This window comes from Thalia democratica, chromosome 1, assembly GCF_965202585.1.
Source record: "Thalia democratica chromosome 1, ktThaDemo2.hap1.1, whole genome shotgun sequence".
Taxonomy (NCBI): Eukaryota; Metazoa; Chordata; class Thaliacea; order Salpida; family Salpidae; genus Thalia; species Thalia democratica.
The window spans coordinates 61,211,803-61,222,429 of record NC_139165.1 but is presented as its reverse complement, the minus strand read 5'-3'; the positions used below and the strand labels follow the sequence as shown (position 1 = coordinate 61,222,429).

The window sequence follows — 10,627 nt, the reverse complement described above, 5'->3', positions numbered from 1 at the left end:
ATGTGCAGTAAAACACGTTAACTTTGGTTACATGGCAATTCATATATTTTAAAAAACGATAAAAAAGTGGATACAGATTTAATTGGTATCAATATGATACTGAAAAAAAATTGCAAAAAAATTTTAACTAAAAGAGAAAAACTATAATAACTAAAAAATGCTCCATTTAAAATTTATTTTAACCATATTTAAAAAGATTTTTTAAATTTTTCAAAAGGAAAAATTGTCTGTAAATATTTAATAAGGTTACTAACGCTTTTTTCATTTTTTCAAATATATATTACTTTTTGACATATCGTATCTTAAATTTTTTTCAGAATTTTAAATTGGTCAAATTTGAACAGTTTTGCATCCGTTAACTTTAAAGAAAAATACTACAATTTTTTTCTAAAAACTAATAATATTTCGTTTTACATCTTATGTTTCTTATTTTCAAGTAATCGTCATATAATTTTTTAAACGCTACATTTACTAATCTATTGTATATATTTAATGCTATAATTAATTAAAATGACCATGTATGTGATTACTAAAAGTGTATTTGAAAACATAAAATACAAAATTGATTCTAACATTTAAATTTATTATAATGTTATCTATTTTTCAGTAAAAGTATCAAATGTTTTAAATTATAGGTTATAGGATTAGCTTAATTTGTTTTGTTGATTTATAGGTTACTTTTATGACAATTTTATACTGATTAAACTTATGCGTCAAAAGTAACTAATTATTTAAAAAAATTAATCGATTTTTAAATTTTTTGCCACTACAATCTTAATACATTTCATAATACTTTAGATAAATACATAGTATTCTAGAATCCATATTTATATTTACGCTATCTATTAATATATACACTACATGCTTATGATATTTTATTGGATACCACAATGAAATTTAATTACATGAAAACTGTTCTTGGTAAAATATCTAATAGTATAAATTAATTTATATAAAAAAATGTCTTCATAGATTTATTTTAAAGACTATCATTTTTTAAGTAAATGTGAAACTAAAAGTTTTAAGAGTTAACTATATAATGCAATATATACAAGTTTTAGTTTTAACCTAATGACTAAAATCTGTATAATTTAATAATAACATGATTTTTATTATGAAAAAAAAAATTACCTGCTATTTTTAAGCTTAGCTAGTTTTAGAAAATATAATACTTATAACAGTTTAAATGCAATCATTTTTAAACACTAAACAAAAAAACATTCAAGCAGTCAAAAACTTTAACAGTAAGTTTAGTTATTATTAAGGTTACTACTTAAATCGAAATATTGCATGTTTACTTAAACAGTGTTATAACAAATATTATTAATAAAAACTAAAATAAATAAATTTACTAATAAAATAAGCTAGTAAACCTGTTTTTGAAGCAAAAATAAAGTTTGAGTTATTTGTTTTTTATATAAGATTTTGGACTTCTTTTCGTTTTTTTATTAATCTACAACCTCAGTACAAACATATGGGAGCGACTTATTTGACTTCCCTGTTACTATATATAGGTAGCAAAAAAAGGTTTATTATTTAGTTTTAAAATGTTTAACGAAATTATATTTAATACAGAATTAGTTTAGATTTTGTAAAAAAGTTTTTTTTAGACTACATAAATAAATAAAAATGTAAGTATATACTCAGTAAAATTTTTAATTTTTTAAATTTAATTTTGATACAAAATTTTTCTTTTATACATATGTTATTTTAAAGGTAACCAATAAAGTTTAAAGCTTTATAGCGCTTGCTAAAGTAGAAAACTCATAAGTTGATTAATTAAACAAATCAGTAGGTCTTTTCATGAGTTTCCTATTACGAATATTTTATAGATTTTTTTTTGTAAAAATCAAATTCAAACACCACGAAAAAATTGAGCTCTTGTTCGGCCTTTTAATAAGTATTTTAAACTTTCGCAAATAACCGAAAATGAAATATTTTTAATTAGAATATATAAGTTTAAACAAATATGTTTTAAATAAAAAACCAAAAAAAAAATTTTTTTTCTGTATATTATTTTAAAGAAAACCCATAAAGTTTTAAAAGTTGCCGAAAAATCTGGAATTTGACAATTTAGGCTAAAAAACCTGGCATTTCAAACAAAAATTACTTAAAAACATTGAACTTTAAACAATTTCTACATGTAAAGTAATGAATTTGCGGTTTGACAAAAAAATCTACCATATAGATTTTTTTTAACTAATATAAACTAGATTTACAGTTACTTTTCGATGTTGTTACACTAACTAAGACAGTTTTTGGCTTAATCTTGTACTAAAAGTAGACCAAAAACTAGTACTTTCGAAAGCCTGGAAGATAATTAGAAAGCCTTAAAAAAAATTCAAAAACCCTGGCAACCCTGGAATTCGCTAAGTTAGGGTACCTATAAATATACTAGGTGTTTTTATCGGTTTAATAGGTCCTTTTATTAGTATCCTAGTTGCAGCGAAAACTTCTATACATACTTTTTTCTTTATTGTCAAATCATACAACTACTTGGATAAATTTTACTTTTCTAAATTTTAAATCCTCTAAATCCACCCAACTAGGAGACCTATAAAAAAACTGACCTTCAAAATTATTTCACTAAAAAGTTTCAAGAAATACGTCACGTGGAATAAAATTGATTAATATAAAAAATGAGACCCATAAAAAGACTGACCCTTTAATTCATGTAAAATTTTATTATATTATGTATAAAATATGCAACTATCTTGAAACAGAAAACTGTGTATTTAGAAAAATTTGAATACAAATTTGTCAAAGTTCTCTTAACTGCCTTGTTATTGTATTTTTCTTTAAGTTAAACAATAGAAAATTCTCAACTTATGTAGCTATAATTAAAGAATTAGATTTTATTTTCCAGACTGTTACTACCAATACAGTAGACTACCGCTTAAGTACGCACTTTTTTTGGTACGCACCCCGCCTTAAGTACGCACTTATTCAGAAAGACAAAAAAAAACAACAAAAAAACTAAAATTAAAAAAAAATAATGAGCATCTTATCGTTGTGCACTTATACTATAAATTTTTCTACTGATATAAACTTTCTTACAAAAACAGTCCTGAAACGTTTTTCTTTCATAAAACAAAATCAAACACTTATTAACTAATGGAAAATTATAATAAATGTATTACTTTCTAAATTAAATGTTTAATAAAAATCTCAGCTATAAAAAAAAACTAGGTTTATTCTAAACCAAAACAATTTAGCAAATAACAGAAAAATGGTTTTAAGTAATAATTAAAACTAAACTTAGCTTGACTAGCAATCTATTCAGAATGAAAAATTATCTAACTTATTCATACTTTTTTATATCATTGACTGACATTGACTTTTATATTAAATGTATGTATTAATTATGTAGAAACTTTTTATAGAAAAAATTAATCATTTCAAAATCTATTAAAAATTTTTGCAGATTAGAATTATGTATTTTATGTTATTTAAAATAAAAAAAACTTGTTTATTTGGCTTAATTATTTGGTTGCTAGTTGTAAGAAAGAAAACAAAAAAATTAAATTTAATATTATACTATATCGTCAAAAAGTACGCACTACCCGTGGTAAGTACGCACTTTTTGGTCGGGTTCAATTTGCGTACTTAAGCGGTAGTCTACTGTATAATATTTACTATAATAGATCATCAGTTGTTAAAATAGTTTCGAAAAAAGTTTTTGAACAAATAAATGCAATTGAGCACCAATTTTTTAATTTCCTAGTAAAATTTAACAGTAACGTTTTTCCGTATATTTAAAAATAAATCAATTGAAAAAGAATTAAGCATGAGATTTTAATAGATAAGTATTTCGGTTTTTTCAAATCCTTAATTTTTGTATCACTTATTTTTGTTTACGATAACTTCTATTTATTGTTCATAAACTTTTTTCAGAATTATTTTAACAATTAATTATCTTTTATAGTTAACAATAACAATGAAACATTGTATTGTTTATTATTATCTGTGAAAATTAAATTTAACTGTTGTGTTTAAAACTATTTTAACAACCTTCAAAAAACATACTTAACATAAATACTTAAATACAAACAATATTTAAACGCATTCGTTAAATTTTTATTCAAAAGAACAAAGATAGCTGAAAAATATTCTTTGTGAATTAAATTTAATATTTAAGTTGAATTAATATTCATGATTTGTAAAAGAACCTGTGCTCATACGAAAAATTTTAAAAGCAAATAAAAATAAGTAGAAGTACTCACATTATATGAAATAAAATTACTTAATGCTTCTAAAGAAAAAAAAAAAAAGCAATTACTATCACGTTAGATAGTTAGACATTTAAAATTTACTTTAAAAAAATTAAATAAAGATTTTTAATAGAAAGTTTATTATTAAATTATTTTATAATTAAATGGTTAATAGGTAGTAAACTTATAATGTAACTTTAGTTTCTTAGATTTAAAAACTTTAAAGCATTTTAGTAAGATTATATTAAAAAAAGCTCATTAAATATAGTAGTAGTCTTCAGTTCATGCGTATACAACGCTAATCACAACAACAATTTCTGTAAACGCTGGAAAAACACTGTAAAAAAAATTATGTAAAATGTTATAAAATGTTTATATAAGAAAAATATATGATAACAACTATCAGCATTACCACGGTTTTAATTTTTTTTAAAGGATTTATTGATTTACTACCAGTTGCTTTTAACAGTTTTGTAAAATTCAAATAAGTTTTTGAGATATGAGGGTACAAAATCAGAAAGCTCAAGAGGTTCCTTATGGCAGGACCTAAGTAAAAAGGCAAAAAAAGACTATTTCATTAAAAATCTATCTTCTTCTACAGTTTTTAAGCGATCTTTCTGAAACTTTCTCAGTTTTATCTTTAATATATAAAATACATTTCAATTGTGGAATTTTTTTTTGATTAAAATATTATTTCACAATAAAAAAATTGTTTTTTTTTTTTAGTTTGTCATACAATTCTTAAATTTATTTTTTTCTAATTCTTATATTAGAATTTTTCATACTAATGCAAGGAATATTTCCTGAAAATTTGATGTTAACTGACCAAGAAATAAGGAAAAGATAAATTTTTAGTAAACTTTTAAAAATTTCGAGAAAATAAGCAATGATTTATTTTCCTCCATACATCTGTATTTAAAACTTTTTACACAACTGACGATATCTCAAAAGTAAACAAATATATTCTATTCTGTAAAAAGTATCTCATAGTATATAATTGTAGCTTTTAAACAGGTCTAACGTTAATTTTTATCAAACACACAGGGTTGCCAATTTTTTTTGGCAAATTTTCTCAAGGTTTTCAAAATTTCCTCAAGGTTTCTAAAAGTACACATTTTTGGGTCTACTTTTATTTTAAAGTTAAGTTTAAGGTAGCGTAAAAAACTGTGTTGAATAGTATAAAAACATTCAAAAGATACTGTATGGCTACTTCAAATTTTTTTTATAATAAAAAACAATTTTGAAGATGACAAAAAAACGTTATTTATATGATAATCTTTTTGTGTCAAATGAAAATTTTACTACTTAACACAGTTTTTTACATTGTTTGAAATTACAGGTTTTTTAGTGATTTTTGCTCAAAATTCAAAGTTTTTCCAGTTTTTTTTTTTCAAAAATGCTCACGTTTCAGATTTTTCGGCCTAAATTGTCAAATTCCAGGTTTTTATTAGGATTCGAGGTTTTTTGGCAACCCTGAATACACACAGTATACATTGTTAGTTCACAGCTATTAATTAATAAGCTTCAGCTGTAGTATTATAGAAAGAACTGCATAATAACTCTACAAAAATCTTAAAATACACATAAAATACGATAAATAATAATTTATTAATAGTGTAAAACAAGTTAATCATAAAAAATCATAATTGATAAAAGCAAGTAACTTCTTGACGTAGATGTATTACTATTTTAAAGTTTAAGTGATTAGTAAAATAATAGTTTATAAACTAATTTTTAGATCATAGTACAGTGACCTCTCGCTTATTTACGCGCATTGTGTACACAGAAAAAATGCGAGAGATACGAGAGGTACACATAGTTGTCTTACTATAATGGTTGTTTTTTGATATTGCTACTAGTTAAAAGCGAATTAGGGACTTTCCCATTTTTAACAATTTGTTTACTTAATTTATAAATATAAAAAAAAAAGATAAAACTATACATATATCAAAAAAAAATAATTAAATTTATATAAAATAACAACATTTGTTAAAAAAATTTTACTAATTTTAATAATAAGTAGATTTTATCTTTATTTATATGTGCCTTATTTGATACTTAACATTTATATTCTATTCTACTTAGCAAATTCAATTTATAATTAAGCATTTGTTTATAATTAAGAAATGGTGTAGGGTCTATATTAATTTTTTTTCTATATCTTTTACAAAAAAATGCATTTGGTGCTGTAATGGATTTCTTCTTTTGAACAAAAGTATATAAAATATAAGAAAATGTTTAATAAAAAATGAAAATTGTTTATGTTACTACAATTTTTTTTTAATTTGACCTTTGGCCACCTTTTGCGCAGTTGTGTTATTCCAAAGCTGTAACTGGTGCTGGTGAGCATTACGAAGAATTAAAGGCAACGTTCGAAAAATTTCAACGCTTCCTGCGCAAAGCAAGTGTTACAGACGAAGAACTTTAACTAAAAAAAAAAGTCAAATGAAAATTAGTGATATGTTTACCAAAAAAAAACAATTGAAACTTGTGTTAATTGTAAGCTCTATATTTATTAAGTATCACTGCTACTTTTGCTATGAAGTTTTATTAGATTTCTTTTTTAGATGTTTATTCATATATAGGGCAAGAGTGCTGTATTATTTATTTGTGTTTTAAACTCTCATTATTTCATTATACTTTCATTATTTAACGCAGTCATATTTCTTTCAGAATTTTAATTTAATCTCATATTGTTAACAAAATTTCTGATATAATGAGGTATAACTAAATGTTTATCAATTAGTCAAGGAAGGTGAGTTAACATTTAAAAAAATATTTTTAATTAAAGTATACAATAAACCTAATTTGTGAAATATATATATTTTTTTTTTTTTTAGAATTCTAAAATGCGTAACAAAACAAGAGTGCGTAACGTCAAAGTGCGTAAAAATGCGAGAGGTTACTGTATCATACATCGATATTTTATTTAGAATACTATTTTTTCAATAATAAAAAAGCTTAGAATTATATTCTAGATCCTAAAAAGTATATGAGATATACGTTTTATTGCTCTAATTGTAAAATAACAAACAAGTGCATGTGTTAATTAAAGCCTGTAATAAAAAAATTCTTATTGATTTTTGATGCAGAGAAGACAATAAAAACCACGGTAATTTTTAGATAAATACACTGGTAACAAATATACGTTGAATCACATTATTCAAAAAAACAGAACTGACTTTCTTGAGAGTACATATTTTAACAAGTATAATAATAAACTAGAAATGGAATAAAGTTCAAATGACAAAATTAAAATCGGTGGCGCGAGGAAAACATGCAATTTTGAATGTATGGCAATGGCAATAGAAATTAATAATATATTCAACAAAAGGCTAGACATTTCGAACAACTGTGTACACTGTACCGTGTACAAAATAGACAATTTTTCTGGAAATCTTAAAAATCTTGAAATCTATATTTGCGCTTTTCACCTTTCTCCTTCACATAAAAATAAGTACTACAAAATATTTATGTTTGTTGAACGTCTGTCTTTACTTTTGGGTGAAAACTAAACTTTGTTTTGTACGCTTGTATCGGAACATTTTATGAAATTGATCTTATCTAAAAGGATAACCGAACTTCATTTATAGTAGAAACAAAGATGTTCATGAATTTTTTTGTATTTTGTATTGTGTGAGTTTTTTTTACTTACTCACTTTATACTTATAATATAGTTTATACTTCGATATATAAAACTGAAAACTTAATATATTTACAGATCACTTAGGGAAACAGACATAAATAAGTAGAAGATTGATAGCAACAAATATATTTCCATAACATAGATTTATAAATTCAAACAAAAAGCTTACATATTTTTCAAAAAAATAGTAATTATTGTGTAACAATCTTTAAACTGGACAAAATAGACCTTTTTTACACGTTTTTTCATATTTAAAGTTAAATTATTAAATATTTAGCAACAAATTGGTTATATACTTTATAAAACTATTCAAAGTTTAAAACATAAACAGGGTTCTCACTAAAATTTCAAAAAAAATATTTAAAGGGAAATTTATGAAATAGAGCAAATTTATAGGGAAACTATCAAAAAAAAACAATGAATTTTCAACGTTACAAACATATTTTTAAGGTATATAAAGTAAAACATGTCATTAATCGTTTATAAGCACAGTCTTAATAAGAAATTTACTAAAGATTGAATGTTTTTTAGTTAAATAAGCAAACTTGAGATTAACTATACTTATCATAAAAAAATATCCGCTAGGTAGCCGAACAGAATCACAGCTTTTTGCTAAGATTGCAAAAGTTTTGGTTTAAAATAAAATTAACATTTTTATTAATGTGCTTTTTCACCCCTTGTTATTGCTGTTTCGGCTTTCAAATTTCAATCACCAAGTAAAAAAACTTAATTTCTATGGATTTTCCAGAATATTGCAAATTTATAGGAATTTTAGGGAAGTGGGAACCCCCTGTACAAATTCAAAATTTTAGTTTTGTAAAGTTAAAACGGATATTGTTATGGTCAAGTAAAGGAACAAATCTTTAAAGCACTTTATTAGGTATTCTTAAATTTAAAAGTAAATATAAAAAATTATATAGTTTAGTAAAATAAAGTGAAATTGTTATATTGTTTACAAACCTTTGTTTAGAAGGTTTTTTAGAAACATTTTAGATTTTTAATATAAATCTAAAAAGTAATACATCAAACATTAGTAGAAGTACAGACGAAAATTATCAATTTATAAACAATTTATTTTTAATATTAAAAACTTAATATTTTTTAAATAAAATAAAACAACTTTAAATGAGCTAATCGTCTGTTATAAAATATTTTTTCATATACTAACAATTATTACATAATTTATTTTTATAGTTAATTTATATTTATAAAAAATAAAGAAAAAAAGCTAACTTTGTGAACCAAAAAATAAACCAGTATGTAGAGCAACTCCATTGGTTGACTATAAAAAATGATAATGCTATGCTGGCGCCAAAATGTGCAAAAATAGCTGTTAAAACGTTTTAGATCAGAAACTAATATTAAATATAAAACTTACTAAAAAATCAATTGCATTAACATTTTTTAAAATGAATTTTAAAAGCTTCACTAAAAAAATACAGAATAGCTAAAATTATTTTATCTATCAAGTAAAAGTTTAAACAAATTTGTAAAGAATTTTAATTTGTGTGTAAAAGTAAGGTTTTACATATGAGTGACACTTTTATTTAATATTGTATGAAGTCAAGTTGCCTTTAAACACATTTCATATATATTTTTTATGGGAGCCGCTCGGTTCCAACCGAACATTTTCCAGAAAATCAAATCTAAAACCACTTACCCACCAAGGGTTAAGGGTAACAGTGATAGTTAAAAAATAAATATAAATGAAATTAGATCAAAATAAATAAATAAAGATTTTTTTATTAATTGGGTGGGAATTGTGAGTATACCTTTTTTTATTACACGCTACTGTTGTGAATTCATATATTTTAAATTATTTAGAAATATTTTTTGATAAATTAAATGAAGAAAAAAGTGCTTGTCTAAATTAGTGAAACACAAGAAATGTTTCAACGGTAATTAATGAAATCAACAATGAGCTGAAAAATAGAAAACACCAATATTAACTTAAGTACTAAATGATTGAAACTTACATATAAGTGATTGATTTATGCTAAACATGGAACAACCACTGATAAACGAGCTAAATTCAACAAAAAATAAAGCTATTGTTATTGAATATAAAGTTGTTAAAAATGTTTTAGTTTTTCCTAGCTCATCTTGAGTAAAACTTTCTGGTAAGCATGATATAGCATTTTCATCCTGTAATATTAGTCCATAATGAGTAAAATATCTTGGTTTATTTTCATTACAATAAGTTTTTACTATTTTACATTATAAAAATAAATTAACAAACATAAATGAAAAAATATGCATATCTACAAAAACTCGTATAATAACATTTTAAAGAGTAAAAAATATTTAGCTATAAAACAGAAGTTGTAACACATGTTTTACTATGTTAAACAAACAAAAACTAAAACTGATATTTTTACAAAGTGTCAACAAAATTAAACTTAATTGAAATATATAGTTTCTAGAATCAAAGAAAAACAGAAAAATCTTAAGACCCAATGACTGGAATTTATTATATTTCTTTCAAATTGTTATGCAGTCAGATATTAGTACACTTAAATTCATAAAAGTTTTTAATAAAAAAAAATTCAATGTTGCATTTAGACTACAAGGGTACTACAATTAATTTTCAAAGTTTATTTGAAACTGTTCATGCAAAATAAACTAGTAATCTTACCAATGACCAAAACAACGTGATGACTAAAATAAGATGTACTAATAAAATAAGAAATCTTGCACCAATTACTGACATCATTGTTTCACCCATAGTTTAACTGTAATTCATGGTTTTGTATTTTTAAACAAGTACCTT

At 23.2% G+C, this 10,627-nt stretch overlaps 1 protein-coding gene across 2 annotated transcripts; it reads right to left on the bottom strand.

Annotated features, from left to right (window-relative positions):
- Window positions 1–4,111: 4,111 nt before the first annotated feature.
- On the bottom strand, window positions 4,112–10,627 carry LOC145846552 (transmembrane protein 107-like). Of its 2 annotated transcripts, none has more exons than XM_082953272.1 (4): window positions 10,493–10,627; window positions 9,834–10,002; window positions 9,091–9,187; window positions 4,112–4,548 (listed from the first exon to the last, which is right to left on the bottom strand). In XM_082953272.1, exons 1-4 carry the CDS (start codon window positions 10,580–10,582, stop codon window positions 4,494–4,496), a joined length of 411 nt encoding a protein of 136 aa, XP_082809398.1. In that variant the 5' UTR covers window positions 10,583–10,627; the 3' UTR covers window positions 4,112–4,493. The 2 variants fall into 2 exon arrangements, with proteins under 2 accessions (XP_082809398.1, XP_082809404.1); XM_082953278.1 differs by lacking the exon at window positions 4,112–4,548 and adding an exon at window positions 8,226–8,647.

Bases quoted from the DNA above. Each gene is read 5' to 3' on its own strand.
- LOC145846552 (XM_082953272.1), bottom strand. From the start codon at position 10,582: ATGGGTGAAACAATGATGTCAGTAATTGGTGCAAGATTTCTTATTTTA. The intron at 9,188-9,833 runs GTAAGTTTCAAT...ACGTTTTAACAG, and splicing joins CATAAATCAATCACTTATAT to CTATTTTTGCACATTTTGGC. The intron at 4,549-9,090 runs GTTAGCTTTTTT...TTTTTTTTACAG, and splicing joins TTTATTTTTTGGTTCACAAA to TGTTTTTCCAGCGTTTACAG.